Here is an 18,129-nt window from a genome sequence, read left to right as displayed (position 1 = left end):
AGGAGGGAAGGAAATGGAACTTACGGGGGAAGATTTTAGTTGTTAGCATTATTTAATAATAGAAAGAGATGGTAGAAAGGTAACTTGATTATATATAACATATTTTGAAAGGCAGAGTTCATTAAAACAGAACATACATTGTTACGTTTAGAGATAAGCTGAAATTATATCTAATAAGATTTCTACTTACAAGAATTGTTAAGATAAGGCAGAATATTAAATATAGGAGTTTGTAAACTCTTATAAAAGGAAAACTTTTTTTCACAAAAATTCTATTCTGTTCAATTTGGAAGCAATCTATTGTATATGTTTTTTTGTGTACTGTAATTTTAGAATCCTGGTTTCAGCAAATTTTATTTGAAGGGACAGATGAGCCATTTTGGTTATCTTTAAAACTTAGAAAGATCTTTAATCTTGTCCTAGAAATCTCAAATAATAAGTAATTTAGAAGTAAAAGAGATATTTCAAAGATTGAAAGATCCATAAAATATAAAGGAAATGTTAAAATGTTTCTTTTTATTTGATCATAGTTTCAAAGAAATCAGTTTCTAGGATTTAATGATTTTCAAATACATGGAGTTGAAAATACTTAAAATTACATGAAGAAATGGAAACTATTTCCTCAACTTTCATAAAGTAAACCTTATCTTTTTTCAGATTGCTATTTAGACACTTGAAAAGCATTAATAGGTAGGGGAGCCTGGGTGGCATAGTGGGTTAAGGCCTCTGCCTTCGGCTCAGGTCATGATCCCAGGGTCCTGGAATCGAGCCCCGCATCGGGCTCTCTGCTCAGCGGGGAGCCGGCTTCCTCCTCTCTCTCTGCCTGCCTCTCTGCCTACTTGCAATCTCTCTCTGTCAAATAAATAAATAAAATCTTTAAAAAAAAGCATTAATAGGTAAATTTCTAGCCTCTTTATTTAAGTTACTTTAGTAGAAAACTTTTATAAAGAAGTAACATTGGGTTTACTGTTTTGAATGGGCCTTGTATTTGCCTTTGAAAGTAGAGAGAAAACTGTAGACACTTGAAATGTAACAAACTCAGATTGCTTAGCTGCAAAACTAAATACTTTATAACAGATATACAAAAAACCTGTTATAGCTAAGAAATCAATTCAGCTAAGTTGCAGGGCACAGGATCAACACATGAAAACCAGCTGTATTTCTGTGCATTAGCAATGAAGTTGGAAAATAAAACTAAGAGAACAATTCCATTTCCAATAGTATCAAAAGGAATAAAATACTTAAGAATAAGTATAACCATGAAGGTGTGAGATTTGTACACTGGAAACTACAAAACTACTGAAAGAAATAAAAGTAGACCTAAATAAATGGAAAGACATGTTAGGTTCATGGACTGGAATACTAAAGGCTGTTTAGGGAACTACTGCTACCCAGAGCCATCCAGAGAGTCAGTGCAAACCTTATCAAAATAAGGTTTATTGAAAAGATGGAAAGGCTGATTCTAAAGTTAATGTGAAATTAGAAGAGCTTCTAAATAACCAAAACAATCTAGAAAAAGTACAAAGGTGGAGGGCTCACACTTCAAAACTCTCTACAAAGCTACATTAATCAAAATAGTCTGATACTGGCCTAAGGACAGATGTATAGATCAGTGGGTAGACTGAAAGTCCAGAAATAAACCTGTGATATTTTTGGCCACTTGATTTTTAAAAATGTGTCAAGATGGTTCAATGGGGGAGACATAGTCTCTTCAACAAATGCTTTTGGGACAAATAGATAATCCACATACAATGGAGAAGCGTCGAACCCTTATATCATCTGTAAGAATTAACTCAAAATGAAGACCTAAATAGAAGAGCTAACAGCATAAAACCTTCAGATGAAATCCTAAAGATAAATCTTCTTGACCTTGGGTTTGGTAGTGGTTTCTTACATGACACCAAAATTATAAGTTAACAAAAGAAAATAAATAAATTGGACTTCATTGAAATTAGAAGCTTTTGTATATCAAAGAAGACAATCCGGAAAGAAGAAAGACACCCCACAGAATGGGAGAAAATGTTTGTGTATCCTGTCTGTAATGGGCGTTCATTATCCAGAGTATAAAAAGAACTCTTAAGAATTCAATAATAAAAAGACAACCCAATTTAATAATGGGCAAAGAATTTGATAGACATTTTTTCCAAAGACACATAAAATGTTCAACATCATTATTACAGAAATGCAAATCAGAACTACAATGAGGATACCATTTCACACTTGGTGAGATGGTTATAATTTTTTTTAAAAAGGAAAATAACAATTTTTGGCCAGGATACAGAGAAATTGGAACCTTCATCCATTGCTGGTTCATCAATAGGTTAAACTTAGAGTTACCTTATGATCCAGCAATTCCTCTCTCGGGTATATACCCAGGAGAATTGCATTCATATGTTCAAACAAAGATTTGTACATCCATGTTCATAGCAGTGCTGTTCTCAGTGAACAGAGGTAGAGAGAACTCAGACGTTCATCAGTGGACGGAAGGACAAGCAGCATGTATTTCTGTGCAGGGACTTATTCAGGCATAGCAGGGAATGAGGTTCTGACCCATGCTGTAACCAGGAGGAGCCTCGAAAATGTTATATGATCAGTGAAAGAAGCAGAACACAAAAGGTCAGATACTGCATGATTTCATTCATATGAATGTCTAGAATAGGCAAATGCATGGAGACTAGAAGCAGATTAGTGGCTAAAGGGGCTGGTGGGGGGGGCCTTTAATGGGCATGGAGTTTCACATTGTAAGTGTGCTCCTGTCACCGACGGTAATCCACGTGTTGTCTGCGTTTTACCACAGTGAGAAAAATGAAAACCTCCTTAGCTTCTGTGAAGGAAACTTGATTTAGAAGGAATTCATAAAAATCAGTACAGTAATAGTTAAAAGTATGGTGATTGCCAAGGGCATTATCTTTAAACAGTGGGGGGGGGGGCACCCGGGTGGCCCAGTCCTTTAGCGTCTGCCTTCAGCTGAGGTCATGATCCCAGGGTCTTGGAATCAGGCTCTCTGCTCAGGAACCCTGCTCTTCTCCCTCTGCCCCTCCCTCTGCTATGGTTCCTCTCTCACTGTCTCTCTCTGTCAAATAAAACCTTAAAAAAAAAAAAATAATAAAAATAAATAGGGGAAAGAACTTGTACATTTTAGAAAGATGATCAATAATAAATTTAAAATTAGAACTAGATTTTCTCATTTAATCTGCAGTTAATTATAAAAGAACTTGAAATAGTTCCTGTGAGGCATGGCTGAACACTGTGTTCTTTTTTTCCGTAGTAGACACAGCCATATACCAAGCCAGTGCCTGATGGTATGGGGAGTTCTTTCATAGCTTACCATTTTCTAACATGGATACAAATAAATGAACTAATACTAAGCTTGCAAGGGCTTCCAAGTACTAGTTTAATTGAATCATTTTGCTATTTGAAATGTTTATATTGCTTTCAAATGCAGTATTAAAATTGCTGTGGTTATACTGAAAAAAATTAAATTAAAAAACATAGCTCCTCTGGGGTGCCTGGGTGGCTCAGTGGGTTAAAGCCTCTGCCTTTAGCTCAGGTCCCAAGGTCCTGGGATCGAGCCCCACATCGGGCTCTCTGCTCAGGCAGGGAGCCTGCTTCCCCCCACTCTCTGCCTGCTGCTCTGCCTACTTGTGATCTCTGTCTGTCAAATACATAAATAAAATCTTAAAAAAAAAAAAAAACTCCCCTGGCATGCTAGTTAATTGGCTATGATTTTATATGAACAGGGGAAGGACAAAAGTAAGCTAATGTGATTTTCCCCTCCAGTTTTATTGAGATAAAATTGATATATATAACATTGTATTAGTTTAAAGTATATAACATAATGATTTCATACAAGCATATACTGTGAAATGATTACTACAGTAAGTCAACATTGATCACCTCACATAGTTAAAAGTGTTTTTCTTGGGATGAGAATTTTTAAGATCTGCTCTTAGCCACTTTCAGAAACAAATACAGTAGTATTATTCACCATTACCATGCTATACATTACATCCCCAGAACTTACAAGTTTGTACCTTTTTAACCAACATTCACCCCATCTGCACCTCCTCCCACCCCACCTTGGCAACCGCATCTATTCTGTCTCTAGTGAGATCATACAGTATTATAGTACTTGTCTTTCTCTGTTTCACTTAGCATAATGCCCTAGGTTCCATCCATGTTGTCACAAATGGTAGGACTTCCCTTTTTCATGGCTGAATAATATTCGTGTGTATATGTATGTGTGTACACAAACACAATACATTTTATGATGGACATAAAGTGATCTTTTAATATGGATTAATTTTTCATCAAGAGATATATATTAGAAAATATTCCTTTCAGGGGCGCCTGGGTGGCTCAGTGGGTTAAAGCCTCTGCCTTCGGCTCAGGTCACGATCCCAGTGTCCAGGGATTGAGCCCCACATCGGGCTCTCTGCTCCATGGAGAGTTTGCTTCCTCCTCTCTCTCTGCCTGCCTCTCTGCCTACTTGTGATCTTTCTCTGTCAAATAAATAAATAAAATGTTTTAAAAAAAATACTCCTTTCAGTGTCTAGTATGAGCTAGTCCTTTTATTTATTGAATCAAGGAGTATTTATTGAGAATCAAGTTTGTGCAAGGCACTGTCCTAGGTGTTGGGTATCAAGCAGTGTTGTTTTTTTTTTTTTTTTTTTATTACTTGATAGAGAGATCACAAGCAGGCAGAGAGACAGGCAGAGAGAGAGGGGAAGCAGGCTCCCTGCCGAGCAAAGAGCCTGATGCAGGGCTCGATCCCAGGACCCTGAGATCATGACCTGAGCCGAAGGTAGAGGCTTAACCCACTGAGCCACCCAGGCGCCCTGTAGCAGTTTTTGTTTTGAACATGATCAAAGTCTCTGCTCTCAAGGATTTTGCATCCTCTTATAAAATGTTAATAGAACGTTGTTCTTTTGTATTAATAAAAGGATGTACTCCACACCAAAAACCCCAAATTATCCAATTTAAAAATGGGCAGAAGGTATGAATAGGCATTTCTCCAAGGGAGACATCCAGATGGTCAACAGACATGTGAAAAGATGCTCAACATCACTCATCATCAGGAAAAGGCAGCTACCACCTCATACCAGTCAGAAAGACTAAAATCAAAAACACAGGAAACAAGTGTTGATGAGGATGTGGAGAAAAAGAAATCCTCACACACTATTGGTGAGAATACAAACTGGTAGAGCCACTGTGGAAAACAGTATGGAAGTTCCTCAAAAAATTAAAAATAGAATTACCATACGATCCAGTAATTCCATTTCTTGGTGTATACCCAAAGAATACAAAAATACTAAATTGAAAGGATAAGTGTTACCCATATGTTTACTGCAGCATTATTATAATAGCTGAATTGTAGAAGCAACCCAAGTGTTCGTTGGTAGATGAATGGATAATGAAGACGTGGTGTGTGTATATATACACATAGAATTCTACTCAGCCACAAAAAAGAATGAAGTCTTGCTGTTTGCAACATGGATGGGTCTGGAGGGTATAATGCTACGTGAAATAAGTCAGAGAAATACAACTACCATATGATTTCACTCATGTGGAATTTAAGAAAGAAAGAGACAAATTAAGAAACCCTTAATGAGAACAAACTGGTGGTTCTCAGGAGGTGAGTGGGAATAGGTGGGTGATACAGGTCAAGGGGTTTAAGAGAACATTTACTATGATGAGCACTGAGTATAGTATATTATACATGTGAAACTAATACAACACTGTATATTAACTGTACCAGAATGCCTTTTTTAAAGTCTGTATTACAGTGTAAAACCATGAAAACTAGTAATGGTTGAAATGTCAGCACAATTCTGTTATTGACAAAGACTGAAAGTAATCTTCAGGTGATTGAGGATCACTGTTTAGGGTATCTTAGTACATGGAAAACACTCTGTAATAGAAGCAAAACATGGAATTCTGTTTTCTTTTTTTTTTTTTTTTTTTTTTTTTTTTTTTTTAAAGATTTTATTTATTTATTTGACAGAGAGAAATCACAAGTAGATGGAGAGGCAGGCAGAGAGAGAGAGAGAGAGGGAAGCAGGCTCCCCGCTGAGCAGAAGCCCGATGCGGGACTCGATCCCAGGACCCTGAGATCATGACCCGAGCTGAAGGCAGCAGCTTAACCCACTGAGCCACCCAGGCGCCCTGGAATTCTGTTTTCATTACTGTACAGCCAATAGGAACAGACGATGCAAGGACACTAAACACTGCTTTAAAATGAAGTTTCTAGGGTGCCTGGGTGGCTCAGTTGTTCAGCGTCTGCCTTCGGCGCAGGTCATGATGCCAGAGTCTTGGGATCGAGCCCCGCATTGGGGTTCCTGCTCGGGGGGCAGCCTGCTTCTCCCTCGCCCTGCCTGTGTTCCCTCCCGTACTGTGTCTCTCTCTGTCAAATAAAATCTTTAAAAATAAATAACGTTTCTAGAGTTCTGTTATTAAAAATATTCTGCTTAAAAAAAAATGTAATCCAACTTTAAAAGCTCATAGAAAAAGCATATTAAGAGGTAGTATTTCCCAAAGTGGATCTGGGGACTGGAGTCATTCTGTATCCCATCCCTCACAACTGGTATCTGTGAAACAGTCAACAGTATTAAAGGATCAGGATTGTCCTTCCATTCCAAATAAAATTAAAACCTATTCGACTTTCAAAATCCATTGTTTCCCTGAATTGTTTGACCATGAAATCCTTTTTTTCTTTTGAACATCTGTTAATGTCCAGTGAAATTAGATTTCTGTGACCAGACTTTGGGAAATGCTGGGACAAGGGAGTCATTCTGTGAGGAAAGGTTAAAGGTTTGAGATGGGAAAGAAAGCGAAAAGAGAAATTATCCTTCTATGTAAAGGTAAGGTGTCTGAATGTTAGAACAAGAATGTTGAATTGTAGTGATTTTGATGGGCTCTCTGAGGGAATTTCTTGGCTTTCTTGACTATAAAGCTGATTAAAGTCTGGAGTCAGACTTTATATAGAAAGATTTATCAGGGACGCCTGGGTGGCTCAGTTGGTTAAGCAGCTGCCTTCGGCTCAGGTCATGATCCCGGCGTCCTGGGATCGAGTCCCACGTCGGGCTCCTTGCTCAGCAGGGAGCCTGCTTCTCCCTCTGCCTCTGCCTGCCATTCTGTCTGCCTGTGCTCGCTCCCCCCCCCCCCCCGATAAATAAATAAAATCTTAAAAAAAAAAAGAAAGGTTTATCAGTAGCACTTTTTTTTTAATTTTTAGGGGAGGGCTCTTATAAAAACTTGCCTGTCATTGGGACCTGTTGTCCACATGGGTTCTGTAGTCTATTGCTTTAATAGAAATGCCATCATTAAGTCTTTTGAAGAAAAGACATCTGTAATTTTTTTCTCTTGATAATATTCTTAAGATTAATGGTTAGTGAACAGGTATCATTTATGGTTAAGATACACCTGCTTTTTGCACTAGACTGACAAAAATTTGACTCTAACTTCAATTACTTTTTTGAAAATGGAGACAATCTAGATTTGAGAAACATGGCTATTTAGTTATAAGAGATTAAAGTCAAGATTTTCTTAGGATCATAATATGACAATAACTGTAGCAGACCTTTCCAGATTTAACATACTGACTGTAACTTTAATCTTTTACAGGTATGATTTTTAATGAACGTGATCAGGAGTTGAGAGACTTGGGCTATCAGAAACATGCTTTCAACATGCTTATCAGTAACCGTTTGGGCTACCACAGAGATGTGCCGGACACCAGAAATGCTGCGTACGTTTCTCAGTGGTTTATACTGCTGCGTTTTAATGACCGTGCTTTTAGTGGTATTATAGTAAGTTGTGAGGGTGGTGTTACTAAATGCATTTAGGCTTCATCATTCAGGATACTAGAAAACTTCAAGACAGATTTCCACTCCTGTGACACTTGAAGCTGAAGATTGTACTAACAGAGTTCTGGAGGTTGCTCTCTTTTGAAATTTAAAATCATAGGGAGAAGGCTAGAGGTATTAACTGCATCTAACTAGATAAACTTCTGAGCGTAAATTTCTTTTAAATGTTTATTGTATTTGTGGAAAAGGAATTAAAAATCCGTGAAGAATTTTTCTCATCTCACTTTTTGGTCTTCATTTTTTTTTTAAGATTTTATTTATTTGACAGAGATCGCAAGTAGGCGGAGAAGCAGGCAGAGAGAGTGGAGGAAGCAGGCTCCCCAATGAGCAGAAAGCATGACGTGGGGCTTTATGTGGGTTTAATCAATCCCGGGACCCTGGGATCATGACCCGAGCTGAAGGCAGAGGCTTTAACCCACTGAGCCACCCAGGCGCCACTGGTTTTGTTTCAAAGGCTTTTCATTCATGTGGTTGGTCAATTAGTCATTCCACAGGCAGACTTTTTTGAGCACCTTTGTTTTATAGACACTGTATTAGGTCTTGAAAATAAGTAGAGTAAGACATAGTTCCTGGGATCACAGGCCTAGTAGGGAAGATAGATGAGGGAATGGGTAATTGTGGTAGTGCTAGAAGGAGGGCTGTGGTAGGAGCTGGTGTCGTAGGGACCCTGAAACCAGAGTGATAAGGGAAGGCCTCCTAGAGGGTGCTGGCTGAGCAGTGTGCAGGGGACCACTCCGTGCATGGGGGACAGATTGAGTCATGACACCGCTTGAAAAGGCACTGGAACCATTACTATTGCCACAGCGTGGGGAGTGCCAGGAGACTGGAGGTAGCCAGGGTCCAGATGTTGGAATGCTTTGTATGCCATGCAAAAGAACATAGAATTCTGGATTTTATTCTTTAAGTTAGTGATTTTTTTATTATTGTTGCTTGAAGCCATCTAACCCTTTTTATCACATAGTTGCGTGATAGAATCTTGATTTTGGTCATGTCCTAGTTTATTCAAATCTTTTTCTGTTATTGGGCAAGAAATAAAATTTTCAAATACAAAGTTTTATATTTCTGTTACTCCTTTTTTTTTTTTTTAAGATGTTATTTATTTATTTGACAGACCACAAGTAGGCAGAGAGGCAGGCAGAGGGGTGGGCGGGAAGCAGGCTCCTTGCTGAGCAGAGAGCCCGATATGGGACGCAATCCCAGAACCCTGAGATCATAACCTGAACCGAAGGCAGAGGCATAACCCACTGAGCGACCCAGGCGCCCCTCTTACTTCCTTTTGAATGTTCATTGTGGAGAAGCTAAACATGAGCTTATGAATACTGCATTAAAAACTTGTAGTGATTCCATACAAATAACACATTTTTATGTAACCTCTGTACCAAAAAAAGAAAAAAAATTTTTAAATGTTAATCTAAAAATAAGCAAAGTAGCAGGTATTGGAGAGAGCAGTTATTAACAAACTGTAAAACCTTGAGTATGATACCAGTGTATCCTTAAATTTTTTTTTAAAGATTTTATTTATTGGACAGAGAGCACAAGTAGGCAGAGAGGCAGGAGGAGAGAGAGGGGGAAGCAGGCTCCCAGCTGAGCAGAAAGCACGATGTGGGGCTCGATCCCAGGACCCCAAGATCATGACCTGAGCCAAAGGCAGAGGCTTTAACCCACTGAGCCACCCAGGCACCCCCCCTTAAATGCTTTTTAAGAAACTTTTGTTAAATTGTAGGAAGGAGTCTGAGCAAGAGGCAGTTAATGTTTAGTGCGTAATGACCTAAAACATTGAACCTTTCAGGACATCACATTTTCTCATATGTGTCTTCACAGATGTAAAGACAAGTCTTACCCTGTGGACCTGCCAGTCGCTAGTGTTGTTATCTGTTTCTACAATGAAGCCTTGTCTGCCTTGCTCCGTACTGTGCACAGTGTCCTAGACCGCACACCAGCCCAGCTCCTTCATGAAATCATCCTTGTGGACGATGACAGTGACTTTGGTAAGGGATGTTGTCGCTGATACTATGGGATCTGGGCTGTTGATCATGGTGGGATTAGAATCAGCAGCAGCAGCTGACAGTTCAGATCGATGGCAGGGAGGACCCTGGTCCCAACAGGTGCAGGGGAGTTGGCAACAAGTAAGTATGTTTGTGGATTAGAGGATAATTTTTTGGAAACAGCTTTGTGATCTTTTTACAGACTGTGCTATTTAAGTTTGGCCCTTGAAATTTTTCCCTTGGCCTACCTTTTGAAAAAAATTTGCTAATCTATAGTTATTTTGAAATAAAAATTTTTTTCAAAAGGTAGGCCAAGGGAAAAATTTCAAGGGCCAAATTTAAATAGCACAGTCTGTAAAAAGATCACAAAGGTGTTTCCAAAAAATTATCCTCTAATCAACAAACATAATTAAGAAACAAAGATTGTCTAAATACTAAATTGTAGAATTTATGGTGTTGAATTTTTTTTAATCTGTATTTTGTTTTTTGTTTGTAGTTATTTTTTTTTTAATTTTTAATTTTTTAATTTTTTTTTTTAAGATTTTATTTATTTGGGGGCACCTGGGTGGCTCAGTGGTTAAGCCGCTGCCTTCGGCTCAGGTCATGATCCCAGGGTCCTGGGGTCGAGTCCCGCATCGGGCTCTCTGCTCAGCAGGGAGCCTGCTTCCCCTCTCTCTCTCTGTCTGCCTCTCCATCTACTTGTGATTTCTCTCTATCAAATAAATAAATAAAATCTTTAAAAAAAAAAAAAAGATTTTATTTATTTGACAGAGAGAGAGATCACAAGTAGGCAGAGAGACAGAGAGAGATGAGAAGAAGCAGGCTTCCTGCTGAGCAGAGAGCCTGATGCAGGACTCAATCCCAGGCTCCTGGGATCATGACCTGAGCCGAAGGCAGAGGCTTAACCCACTGAGGCACCCAGGCGCCCTGTAGTTGTTTTTTTTTTTAAGTGAAAATTCATGATAACTTACGATGGTTTATCTACTAACAATGGAAAGAATTAATAGATATTTGAAGTTATGAAATTTAAATGTAAATGAGCTAGAATTTAGAAAAAATATTTAGTGTCCTTGGAAGATACTAAATTAATAAAAGGACATATTTCCTGCTGTTATTATATAATTCTTAGTAGCAATAGAAGATGTTAAAACCAGGGGCACCTGGGTGGATCAGTCGTTAAGTGTTTGCCTTCGGCTCAGGTCATGATCCCAGGGCCCTGGGATCAAGCCCTCCTTCGGGCTCCCTGCTCAGCATGAAGCCTCCTTCTCCCTCTCCCAATCCCCCTGCTTGCGTTGCTGTTTCTCTCTCTGTCAAATAAATAAATAAAATCTTTTTTTTTTTTTTTTTTAAAGATTTTATCCATTCACTTGACAGAGAGAGATCACAAGTAGGCAGAGAGGCAGGCAGAGAGAGAGGAAGGGAAACAGGCCCCCCTGCCGAGCAGGGAGCCCGATGCGGGACTCGATCCCAGGACCCCGAGATCACGACCCGAGCCGAAGGCAGCGGCCTAACCCACTGAGCCACCCAGGCGCCTGATAAATAAAATCTTTTTAAAAAGCCCTTAAAACTGTTCTGATTTGGAGTAACAGTTAATTTCAAACAAAAGATATACCTTATTTTGGTTTTAAATCTGATTTAATGCAGTCAGTGGAACATTCATTCACTCAAGATAATCATATCAAACATTTTTTATGCAAAGCATTGTGCTAGTTGCTGTGGAAATATGAATAATTCTATAAATTAAGTATTCTTCTTGGCTAGTGTTTCAACTCTTACCCTTCCTTTTTCTTCCTTAGGAGATAAACCATAATTTTTTTTTAAATAAAGCAGCAAAAGATTCTGTAATAATTACTTGATAATTTGTTGCTGCAAGTATCAGATACAATCTTAGAGTAGCTATTAAAAAAGCCTTTGTATATGTCTCCTGTTGTTGTATTATGACTCTTTATTTTCAGATGATTTGAAAGGAGAACTAGAGGAATATGTCCAAAAATATCTCCCTGGAAAAATTAAAGTGATAAGAAACGCAAAGCGTGAGGGATTGATTCGAGGAAGGATGATTGGAGCAGCCCACTCTACAGGTATAACTTCCTGCTCTCTTCTCAGTGGGGGAGAAGTGACAAGGGCTTTGTCCTTGGAGCCTTTCTTATTGTGCAGAGATCTGTGAAAAGTGATTTCCTAAATGGGCATTGTTAGCAGGAGAGAAAAGGCTTGTGTTCACTTTGGAAAGGGTTTCTTTCCAAAGAATTTTGTATTTCTTGGGACAACAGTGTCCCAAAATACAGACTCCAGGGAGGTGAGCTCTAGAGTCCAAACTGGTCTGTTTTCATAGTGGTCCTTATTGCAAATTATTGCTGCTCATGTAGGTCTGTATCTTGTTTACTTATATAAGGAGAAGAGTAAAGCAAAATGTATCTGAACTTCTGTAATTTTTTTTTTTACTTTTTTTTTGTTAAAGGTTTATTTATTTGAGAGAGCGAGCGAGCGAGTGAGCCTACAGGGGGAAGGGGCAGAGAGAGAGGGAGAGAGAGAATCTCCAGCAGACTCCATACTGAGTGCAGAGCCTGACACAGGGTTCAGTCCCATGACCCTGAGATCATGACCTGAGCTGAAATCAAGAGTCAGATGGTCCCTCAGTAGACTGAGCCACCTAGGCACCCCTGTAATTTTTGTCATACAACATTTAAAGTCTGTGTACTCAAACTGTTTGATTTGAATTAAGCCAGTAATTCTTGAGTTCAAATACATACCTCTGGTGATAATGGATCATGATTTTTGTTGAATAAATGGACATGATACTGAAAATTGACTTACCACAGAGCTGGCTGGCTCAGTCAGTAGAGTGTGTGACTCTTGATCTTGGGTTGTAAATTCAAGCCCCACACTGGGTGTGGGAATTAATTAAAAAATAAAAATAAAAAATAATGAAAACTGATTTATAAAACTATAAAGATACTTTCTTTAAAATTCTCAATCCTTCTGATCCCATCAAAGATAAAGTCTCTATTAGAAATCTGTCTTTAAGACATTTCCAGCATATACTTACCTCCCCTTTGAAAAAGAAAGAACGGTGCACCTGGGTGTCCCAGGTTAAGCCTCTGCCTTTGGGCTCAGGGCATGATCTAGGGTCCTGAGATCGAGTCCCATGTTGGGCTGTTCATCGGGGAGTCTGCTTCTTCCTCTCCCTCTGCCACTCACCCCCTCCACATGCTTTCTCTTTCTCGCTCTCTCAAATAAATAAATTAAATCTTTGGAAAAAAACGTATCAAATTTAGTATTTTGCAGAAAATATATCTGGTTAGTTCTCAGTTACATGGTATTGAACCATTGTATTTCTCTTTATGGTTACCTCTGTAAGGTTAGTGATTCTGATTTTCATTTTTGATCTTGGTAAAATTGCCTTTTAAAATAAATTTATTTAAGTTAAATGATTTAGTTTAAAAATAGTAGGTATATAATATTGTAAGTAGTGTATGGATATGGGGAAAAAAAATAGGAAGGTAATTTGAGAATTCCAGAACTTGGGGTGTAGGGGCTTGTTAAAATCATTGTGATTCTTATTTTACTAACTAGAAGAAAAGATACCTCATTGGCTCATGAAAGCCACTACAGCTGACCAGGTGGGGGAATTAGGAAGGAAAGGCGAAAAATGGAAGAAGTGAGCATGTGGCCATTGAGTAGTGACTTCAGAGGAGAAGGGAACCCATGTCACTGGCATGGCAGAAGGGGTACCTGTGTCTCTCACTCCTGAGAGAGTTGCTGTGTTGTAGCGATGATCACTATGTCATGTTTCTGTGTCACCAGTGAAGACAGTTATGTTCTCAGGCAGGGAAATGTATAGTAAATTAGAATTTTTTTTTCTTTTTTTTAGAGAGAAGGGCTGGCAAGGGTGGAGGGAGAGGGGAGAGAATCTCAAGCAGACCCTGCTGAGTGCGGAGCTCGAAGCTCCATTCCCAACCCCCAGGCCGTGACCTGAGGTGAAGCCAGGAGTCGGTCACTTAACTTACTGCGCTAACCAGGCACTCCTAAATTTAGAAATCTTTTGATCGCAGTAAGTGTAATAAAAACATTTACACACAAGTGGCCACTGCCCTTGTACCGCAGTCCTAGCTTTCTGTCCAGAGAACAGAATTGTTCCCATGAGACTTTGCATCTTTTCCCTGAGGAGAATTGGGATTGATTGATAGATGTTTCAATCCTAGCAGTGCACTTGAGGCCGACTTCCGGCTAGAAGGTCCTCCTCTCTTCCTGACTGGCGTAGAGGAATGCTTTGACCGTTGGGCTGGGAGGGAGGCGGGTGTATTTCACCCCGTGAACGCAGCATCTCAGGGAACTAGCGGCTGCCCCGATCGGAGTGCTGTGACCTCTCAGGCCTGCTGCTGTTTGCCTCCTCAGGAGAAGTCCTGGTCTTCCTGGACAGCCACTGTGAAGTAAATGTGATGTGGCTACAGCCCCTGCTGGCTGCCATCCAGCAGGACCGGCGGACCGTGGTGTGCCCGGTCATCGATATCATCAGCGCGGACACGCTCGCCTACAGCTCGTCCCCTGTCGTGCGGGGAGGATTCAACTGGGGGCTTCACTTCAAGTGGGATCTTGTTCCCCTTTCTGAGCTCGGAGGACCAGAGGGAGCTACTGCACCAATAAAGTGAGATTTCTCCTCCAGATTGGAAAAATTCCTGTCAGTACTTCTTCAAAAGAGAAAAAATATTTTGAAGAGAATCCCTTCTTTGCAGGGAGCAGAAGTGGTAGCTTAATTTGCCCATTAGAAATTCTTGAATGCTCACTGAATTTTATGTGCTGTGCCAACTTCTGAGGAAAGATTTGTGACCTGGGAATTATTCATGTCCTGAGGGATGTATCACTTAGGAAGGCAGACAGCTAAGATCAGTATCTTGGGATAATTGTGCATCGGATACAGTAGGAGTACCCCACGTGCTGTGTTTTTTAATGTCGGTTCAGCATGGTTTATTGCCTTTGTCATTTACCTATCTTCAGTTCTTTGCTAGTACGAGTGGCGCTGTGAGGAACATTTGCTGTATAAGCGTTTCTGTAATTGGGATTTTTAGGATGGATTTCTGCTAGTACAGTTACAAGTCACAGTGCAGAAATTATTTTTAGTTCTCATTCATATTCTCAATATTACAAATCTGCTTATGTATTTTTTTCGTTTTAAATTTCTCATGTGGATTTCGGGGAGGTTTGTTTGTGTTTCTACCTTTTATTTTTTTAAAGATTTTATTTATTTATTTGACAGAAAGATCACAAGTAGGCAGAGAGGCAGGCAGAGAGAGAGGGGAAAGCAGGCTCCCTGCTGAGCAGAGAGCCCGATGTGAGGCTCGATCCCAGGACCCTGAGATCATGACCTGAGCTGAAGGCAGTGGCTTAACCCACTGCGCCACCCAGGCGCCCCTGTGTTTCTACTTTTTAACATTCTTGGACCTATAGGGTTTTTTTTTTTTGTTTTGGACTTTTTAGTTTTTTTAACCTGTGACAAAATAATGTATGTAAAAAGTACACATATGTATATATGTATGATGCACACAACTTAATACATGGTTGTAATATGAACACCTGTGTGGCTACCACCCAGGTCAAGACATGGCATCCAGGTGCCCTCTGTATCCCTGCTGTGGTCACAGCCCCTGGCCTTAGAGCGGTCATTACCCTGACCTGGTGATCATTTCCTCACTTTCCTGTAGTTTTACCATCTCTGCCTGCGTCTCTAAACAATATAGTTTAGTTTTGCCTGTTCTTGGACTTCATGTAAAATGAAGCCATCGGACTCCTTTTGTCCTTGCTGCTTTTACTCAATATTGCTTTAAAAAACTCATCTGGGTTACAGTGTATGGCTCTGCTTTATACAGCAATGAAAGAGGGTCATGATCTGTTAATATATCGTAACTTACCCAGTTTACTGTTGGTGAGGAGGTCGGGTGGTTTTCCATTGTCTTTCTTTAATGCCGCGGATGGTGCTGTTACCCGCGCTGTTATTCCCCCCTTCTAGTTTACAAGAGGAGAACTGGTTTGAGAGCATGCCTCTCTCTACCTTTAGGAGGTGATGTTTTCCCAGCACGTCCCGTGGCTCTGCGGCTGGCCTGTAGGGGCTTGCCAGCTTCCTCCCACCTGACCCAGACGTGGAGGGGAGACCTCCGCCGCCTCCTGGGGGCCGATGTGCTCTGCTGGCCGAGCAGGGCCGACTTCTGCTCCCTCGGGCTTCGGGTGAGAATCCGCTGCAGTTCTGTAAGCTCAGTGGCAGAACCTGGGTGGGTCACGACCCCCCTCCCCGCTCTCAGGCAGGGCTGCATCCGGGGACTGTCTGGTTGGGCTCCTGGTCTCTACAGCCTCATGTCCTGTGATTGGAGGCTGACGGCAGTGACTCGGATTCTGTCCTCTCGGACTGTCCGCGGTGTTCTCTGTGAGAAGGTAAAGACGCGCCACGCAGGAGGACAGTAGCCCGGCTGCTGCGTGCTCTCCGTGTCTTGCCCGTCTTGCCTGTTTCACCATCTTCATGGGTGTTGGAGGCCACGGCACTGCTGGAGTTGAGAACCAAACCAGGCCCTGACTTGTGTCTCCTTCAAAGTCCGGACACTTTGACAAGGTTAAGGACGGGAAAGTTGAGTGCACTGAGAAAGGGTCTGTGCTATGTGTCGTGCGTTCGCCTACGTGACTTCCCACACACTCTCCCTGCAGTAGGGAACAAAGTGGCCAGGGTCCTGAGTTCTTAGTTAGACCTTGTTGTTCTGTCCCTCCCATAACCCACTCCCTGGTTGATTGTCTTGCTAATGGCTTTAGCCGAAACTACCTGGCATCACGAGGTTTGTTTGTAGTAAATGTAAACTTGTTATAGAAGCTTGTGGTCATCTGACTATGTACTGACATATTACTCCTCCTGTTCTGGTCTGCCTTATAAATGCTTGTAAGATGTGGAATAAATTTAGCACTGTTGGACATCATCTTCTGTGTCCCTCCTGTCTCCATCTCTTTGTCTCTTAACTTTTTTCATCATCCTCTTAGCCCTCAAGGTTACCCTGGTCGATTCGTCGTGCTGGGCGCGACACATGGGCATTGGTTTTCATTGTTTAATTTTTAATGCTTTTAATCACAAACATGTATTCAGTAACAAAATAATATAGAACAACTTTTGACGAGGAGTGACTGACTCCCTCTTTGCTCCCTGTTCTCAGTCCACCTCCGCAGAAGCCAATTCTTACACTGTTTTTATTTTGGGTCTTCTGTTTTTTGCTTCTTTCACTCTAGAGGAACATATTCTTCTTTTCCCTGTAAAACTGATTTTAGGTCCTTTCTGTGGGAAAAGTGAAAATTGTGTTCCTTGATGTCATTGTCTTCTGCTCTCCGGCGAGGTGGAGTAGTATGGGTGTTTCTGCAGCAGCGTTAGTTCCTTCTGGCACTTGGAGGGAGCTGTGCCTGTGGGCTGTGACGGAGCCGTGCCTGTGGGCTGTGACAGCGCCGTCTCACCGCCTCCTTGTGCGGCGAGGGCGCGAGCGCGCCTTCCTCCTCTGGCCGCTTCCCCGCTCTTCTCTCCGTTCTGTGCGCGCTCTCACTTTCAGGATATCAAGGCTGCTAACTTTCTCAGTTGGATGTTTAGATTTTTTAAATTTTTCATCCTTTTTCCCTTCCTAGTGTATGCATTTAAGGAAATCAACTTTCTAATCGTGCTTTTAGCTGCATCCCACAAAGTACTATTTTTTGTCATTTATTTCAGAATATTTTCATTGTAATGGCTTTTCTGACCTGTAGGTTATTTAGCAGTACCTTCATTATTTCCCAGACATATGAGGATTTTAGAATTACGTATTCCGGGGCGCCTGGGTGGCTCAGTGGGTTAAGCCGCTGCCTTCGGCTCAGGTCATGATCTCAGGGTCCTGGGATCGAGTCCCGCATCGGGCTCTCTGCTCAGCAGGGAGCCTGCTTCCTTCTCTCTCTCTCTGCCTGCCTCTCAGTGTACTTGTAATTTCTCTCTGTCAAATAAATAAATAAAATCTTTAAAAAAAAAAAAAAAGAAAAAAAAAAAGAATTACGTATTCCTAGCTTAGTATACACTGTGATTAAGAAATATTCTGTATTATTTTAATTCTTTGAAAATTGGTGAGATTTGCTTTACGGCCAAGCACATGAGTAATTTTTGTAAATTTTCATGTGTGCCTGGAAAATTTGTATTTTCTGTGGTTGCTAAAAATGGGATTCTATGGGTGCCTGGGTGGTTCAGTGGGTTAAGGCCTCTGCCTTCGGCTCAGGTCATGATCCCAGGGTCCTGGGAT

General features: G+C 40.8%; 1 protein-coding gene and 1 non-coding gene across 2 annotated transcripts in view; both read left to right on the top strand.

Annotated features, from left to right (window-relative positions):
* GALNT11 (polypeptide N-acetylgalactosaminyltransferase 11) overlaps nt 1-18,129 on the top strand; it is a 53,770-nt gene that overhangs the window by 25,705 nt on the left and 9,936 nt on the right. Inside the window, exons 3-6 of the mRNA XM_059396062.1 lie at nt 7,624-7,747; nt 9,687-9,853; nt 11,806-11,931; nt 14,246-14,495. Coding sequence (XP_059252045.1) covers nt 7,624-7,747; nt 9,687-9,853; nt 11,806-11,931; nt 14,246-14,495 — 667 coding nt within the window. The remainder of the gene's footprint in view (nt 1-7,623; nt 7,748-9,686; nt 9,854-11,805; nt 11,932-14,245; nt 14,496-18,129) is intronic.
* LOC132017074 (small nucleolar RNA SNORA15) lies at nt 3,235-3,351 on the top strand. The gene has a single exon (XR_009404151.1). It is a non-coding gene; the product is annotated as a small nucleolar RNA SNORA15 (small nucleolar RNA).

This window comes from Mustela nigripes, chromosome 4 (genome assembly GCF_022355385.1).
Source record: "Mustela nigripes isolate SB6536 chromosome 4, MUSNIG.SB6536, whole genome shotgun sequence".
Taxonomy (NCBI): Eukaryota; Metazoa; Chordata; class Mammalia; order Carnivora; family Mustelidae; genus Mustela; species Mustela nigripes.
Note: the sequence above shows the minus strand (reverse complement) of the source record. Positions and strands in the feature narration are given on the sequence as shown.